Source organism: Geospiza fortis, unplaced genomic scaffold, assembly GCF_000277835.1.
Source record: "Geospiza fortis unplaced genomic scaffold, GeoFor_1.0 scaffold5, whole genome shotgun sequence".
NCBI classification, from domain to species: Eukaryota; Metazoa; Chordata; class Aves; order Passeriformes; family Thraupidae; genus Geospiza; species Geospiza fortis.
Window position 1 is genome coordinate 394,509 of NW_005054421.1, and position 4,942 is coordinate 399,450.

Below are 4,942 nucleotides of genomic sequence, written 5' to 3' on the forward strand. Positions count from 1 at the left end.
TTAAGGACAACTCAATCTCAGTCATTTATTCATTACAGCACTTGAAGTTACTTGGTGGCAGGTACTTGGTGAAGGTCTCCAGATAAACAACAGGAAGAATGGTTGGTACAATAACTTTATATAAAAAGAGTTAAATAGATAAAACAACATGGTAACCTCTCACTCTTGCTCTAAACAGAGCAGACTGGCCCTGAGTCCAGGTTAACATCATCCTTTCGAGGCAGTCATGGTTAAAACCCTCAAGTGCCCATACCCAGGGGACAGCAAGGCATCTGTCCTCACAGTTGAGGCAGGCATGTGCTTCTCAGGCCAGCTCTTCAGGAGCTTGGTTTCAGCTGCTGGGCAGACCCTGCCTGCCAGTAAGGTTCAATCTCGTTGAGCAGGTCTGCAGAGCCAGCCCCAGCTTTGGTGAACAAGTGTAAGGCAGCTCTGCTGAAGGTGAGCCTTCAAGTACATCAGGATGAGCCACAGGTGATGTGTTTGAGCCATCTACAAACACCAGCAGAGCCAAGATGCAGGGCAGCACCCCAGGCTGCTGCCTTTACTGCCCTGAGCCATATGGAAACCACAGGTTCTGAGGCTGTTCCTGAACCACACACAGCTCAGTCATGCTTCTGCAAGACACCACTTTGCAACTGTGTTAAGACAAACTACCTATTCGAGGTCTCCAGTTTTATACCAAAAGAAAAATCCCACAGCCAAAGGTCTAAGTATTTCTCTTCAGTTTTCACACTTCCATTTTCAGGAACTGTTCACCTTCTGTTGAGAAGGAAGATTGTGTCTGAAGCCGCGTGCCTGCAGAACAGCTGGCAACACAGGTAGCACCAGAATGAAGAAACCCCAGGTTACTGATACAAGACTCTCACCCCACTGAGACTAGCTTTACTTAATCTAAGAGATGATGGTATTTCTCTAGACTCTGCTCCTCCAGCTCCAACAGCTTCTGGTAAAGTTTCTCGGCAGTGTCTTCATCCACATCCATCTGGAAGGCAAGGAAACAGCACTGTGAGACCATCACCTTGGCGGCAGCCAGTGCAGACACCGAGGGCAGCTCTGGGGACAAGCAGGGTGCATTTCCAGAGCTTCTATCTTCACAAACAGCCAACTACAGACATCTGTCACCAGGGCATATGCCAGAACATATTTTGGGAAAGTATCATCACACACTTAACCTGTTCTGGTCACCACTTCCATTGTCTTCCAGACTCCAGCCTAAGCCAGGAGTTACTCTAGGAAGCACTGCAGATAACCCCACACCCCTTCCTGCTACTTAGCATTCAACAAGCATCTTCCTTCCGCTCCAGGCACAGGACACCCTTGGCACCAGCCCTCCCATACAAAGCAGATGGCAGACCCCCAGCAGCAGGAAGCTCCCTCTCCACTGACCTTTCGAGGCTCCACGTAGCATCTCCCCAGTCCAGAAGTACAGCTGTGGTATTTGACAAGAGAATCCAGGTACTCTGGCTTCTGTTTGAAGAGCCACACCTGGGAAGAACAACACAAAGGTGTACAAGTCCAGCACACACTGTCCCAGCCATGCCTGTGGGCAAAGACCTGACTGCCAGCAGACAGGAGAAGACACCACAGGAGCTCCCACCAAGCAGAGGAAGATGTGATATGCGAAGTCCTGGGCTGGCTCCCTTCAGATGTGACCTACCTCAGCCAAGAGTAATGGAGGTTTCTGCTAAAGCAGTTCAGCATGGCTGAACTTGTTCCCACTGTGTTTGAGACACGTTGTGCCCCCCATCACCCACCTCCATCCCCTGTGCTGCACATCATTCTCCCTGGCCAGGATGTTTTCCCAAAAACCATTTATTTTATGGGTACTGGGTGAAAGTCATAGAGCTCCATGTGGCTGAGCAGCCCTGGGGACAGCTGGCTCCCCACACTCACTGCTGTGTGCTGTCTGGGGGTCAAATACAGCTCCCACCCACCAGCCTCTCCCAGAGGCTCTTTGCTCAAGCCACAAGGCCCCAGAAGGGCTACTTAAGGGAAGCAATGTTAAAATCAAGTTGTGAGCTACTTACGTGAGCTTCTGCTCCATTATAGGGTGTCAGAGTATAAGTTTTGGCAAAAAATCGGATCTGAGGGGAAAAGAAGGACATGGCAGAGTTTGTACTGTGGCCCAAGGTTGGTTGGCAAGCCCTGAGCAGCCCAAACACTCCAGATAATCTACCAGAGGTACAAATGCTTCTCAAACTGGGCAATAACTAACACTGCACACTGACTAAAGCATCCCTTATCACCACAAACTGCTTTCTGGAGCCCCCCAGCAAGTGTCACTCCATGGTCCCACACAGAGATCACCCCAAGGCAGGAGCAACAGGCCACACACACCTTGCAGGTGCCTCTTCTGGAAGGGTCTCAAGGGCAGGAATGGCAGGAGGCAGAGGGGATCTGCAGGACTGCCAGCCTTGAGGACAACTGAGAAGGCACTGCCTCTCTGCTGCCAGGAGAAACGTGATCCATCAGGATCAGCTGCTGCAACTGGGGCAGCTTAAGATGAAAGGCCACTCTTGCAGCAAGAGCATCAAGGCTCAGAACAGGCAGCCTTCAGGGACAGAACTGCAGTGAACCTGGAAAGCTGAAGGCCAGAGGAAGAAAGGCAAGAAAACTTCTGGGGAAGCAGGGGGGGAGGCAATAGAGAGCAGGAAGCTTTACTTTCCACAGGGTTGGAAAGAAAAAAACAACACTGCCTTCTAGAGGAATGGAAAGAACAACACTGGAAAACAGGTTGTTCTAGAAATGAACAGCATCTCAAAGCACAGGGGCCAAGCTGGGGCCACATCCCAAGCTCTGCTGCCAGCAAGCTAATGGTGTTTCACAATCCCAAACAGAACTGGCAAAGCTTCCAAGGGGAGCCTTGACAAACACTGCTGTAGCTGAAGGGCAGAACCCTGCTCCTCTGCAGTGTCCAGCACCAAACCTCCAAACTCAGCTTGGAAACTGGGGCCCCAAGATGAGAAGGGGAAGGTTTACAGAGGGTCCAGCCTGCCCAGCCCAACAGAAGGAACAAACCTATACCAACAAAGGCAGCAAGGAGCCAGAAGTGTGCTGTGCATCACTTACAGTGAAGCGTGTCACAGCCCAAAACCAGCCAGGACATCCACTCACCAACCACATGATGGGCATTAGCAGCTTCCACAGAAAAACAGGCAAAATTCTGTATGTCATGTTGGACATAACGAGCCCAGGACAAACAACACTGGAATACAGACCCTGCAGAGAAGAAACCAAGTCAGTGTGCAATTACACCACACTTAAAAGAATGGGTCATGCTGCTTCCCTCGCAGTACTCCTCAGCCAGAGAGGGTGTGTACAGACATCAGACTGTGATACTCCACTAAGTACCAGAGCAGAGAGCAATTAGATGTAGTGATTTTTAAGAGGTCCAAATTGGAAAGGTTTGTGTTTGATCCATGCCCATTACAAACCCCCAGGGTAGAAAATACAGCCTCCTGGTGCAATCTCCATGCAGCACAGCAGATATCCCAAAAATTACAGCCCAGTCAGACTAAAGACTACCTCTTCTTTAATATTAAGAGCTCAGCCTTTTGGGACTAAGCCATTTTCTCCAGAAGCGTTTGAGAATGGCAAAAGCACTACTGCTGGACCAGAGCTGCAGCTGCCAGCACAACCCATCAATGCCCCAGGACAGGGAAGGCAGGTTGCTTGTACAGCTCCCTGGCAAACCTGAGCAGCAGCACAGAGCCATCAGCAGAGCCTGCAGCTCCAGTGCTTGCAGGCAGCCCTGCCAGAGCAGCCCTGTGCTGATAGGCCTGGACACCTGAAAAAAGCAGAAGCTCTTTGCTCTTTAACATCAATTCTGATCTAAAGAGTAGAGCTTGCAAGGTAAGAACTGCTCCCGAAATCGCCCACTTTGGGAAGTTTTTCTGGCAACAACTCCAGAATCTGGCAATCTCTCTAGCAGATTCCCTACCCACCACACCACCAGTTCAACCTCAGCCACGTTTAGTTCTTACCTGTGCACTAAGGAATGCATCGGATTGCTATGAGTGAATGAATGCAACTAGGTAACAACAATGTCATGATAATTACAAACAGTAGCAGCTCATTAGGTTTCTGCAGCAACACAAACCCCATCATCACCTGGTCATTAAATTTCCTGTTCAGAACCACACTTGTCAGGTCAGTAGCGTATTTAGAGGAACTGTATGATTCCTGCCCCTTGGCATGCTGATAGTCAGAGAGGCTGAAGGCAGACTCCCTGGCATTGCTGGAGGAGGTCCAGATGAGTCGTGAGGGCTTCTCGTTACCGCAGAGCAGAGACTGAAGCTGACGAACCTGGAAAAAGAACCCTTAACTTATTTAACACAGCAGCTTCCCAGTCTTAGGGTATGACTTTACAGCACCTAAGGCTGTGAGCCTCTCTCAGCTTTCCCAGCCAGCTTTTCCTAGACTAGCTAAGAGCAGACACTTGTATGAGCAGCTGTCATTCTGCTGGACAGCTCAGTTGAGCACCTCAGAATTTAATACAGCCAAGCCTTAGCATTTATCCTGGATGGAGAACTACATATGATTGACTTCTGTCTGCTGGCTCACTAGAGTAACCTCAAAATTATATTAACTCTTGCAACAAAAGTCACCATTGATTGCTTATTTAAACAAATGTCAAGCCTTTATCCTGTCATTCTTTATCTGTCAGGCTGCAGCCTCCATCAGCATGTGAGATCTGTACTGCCCAGACCCATCCCTACCCACATCAAACATCAGACTGAGGGTTCAATCTTCGAACGAAGCCTCACCAGCATAAAGTGCCCAAAGAGGTTGGTAGCAAACACCTCCTGAAGCCCATCTCCATTCAGCCTGTCCGTCTGGGTCATGATGCCTTCCGCAGTGGTCAGCATGTGGAGCAGCTTCCTGGAAGCCAAGAATAGGAGTTAGTGAGGAACGCTGCTGGGGGAATCCACCACTTCCCCAG

The 4,942-nt window shown here is 49.7% G+C and overlaps 1 protein-coding gene across 1 annotated transcript in view; it reads right to left on the reverse strand.

Annotated features, from left to right (window-relative positions):
- HSD17B7 (hydroxysteroid 17-beta dehydrogenase 7) overlaps nt 1-4,942 on the reverse strand; it is a 6,122-nt gene continuing 1,180 nt past the window's right edge. The window contains exons 3-8 of the mRNA XM_005426699.3: nt 4,767-4,881; nt 4,111-4,305; nt 3,115-3,219; nt 2,028-2,084; nt 1,387-1,485; nt 1-982 (exon numbers count right to left, since the gene is read on the reverse strand). Of these exons, the coding sequence (XP_005426756.2) occupies nt 887-982; nt 1,387-1,485; nt 2,028-2,084; nt 3,115-3,219; nt 4,111-4,305; nt 4,767-4,881 (667 nt within the window). The 3' untranslated portion in view covers nt 1-886. The remainder of the gene's footprint in view (nt 983-1,386; nt 1,486-2,027; nt 2,085-3,114; nt 3,220-4,110; nt 4,306-4,766; nt 4,882-4,942) is intronic.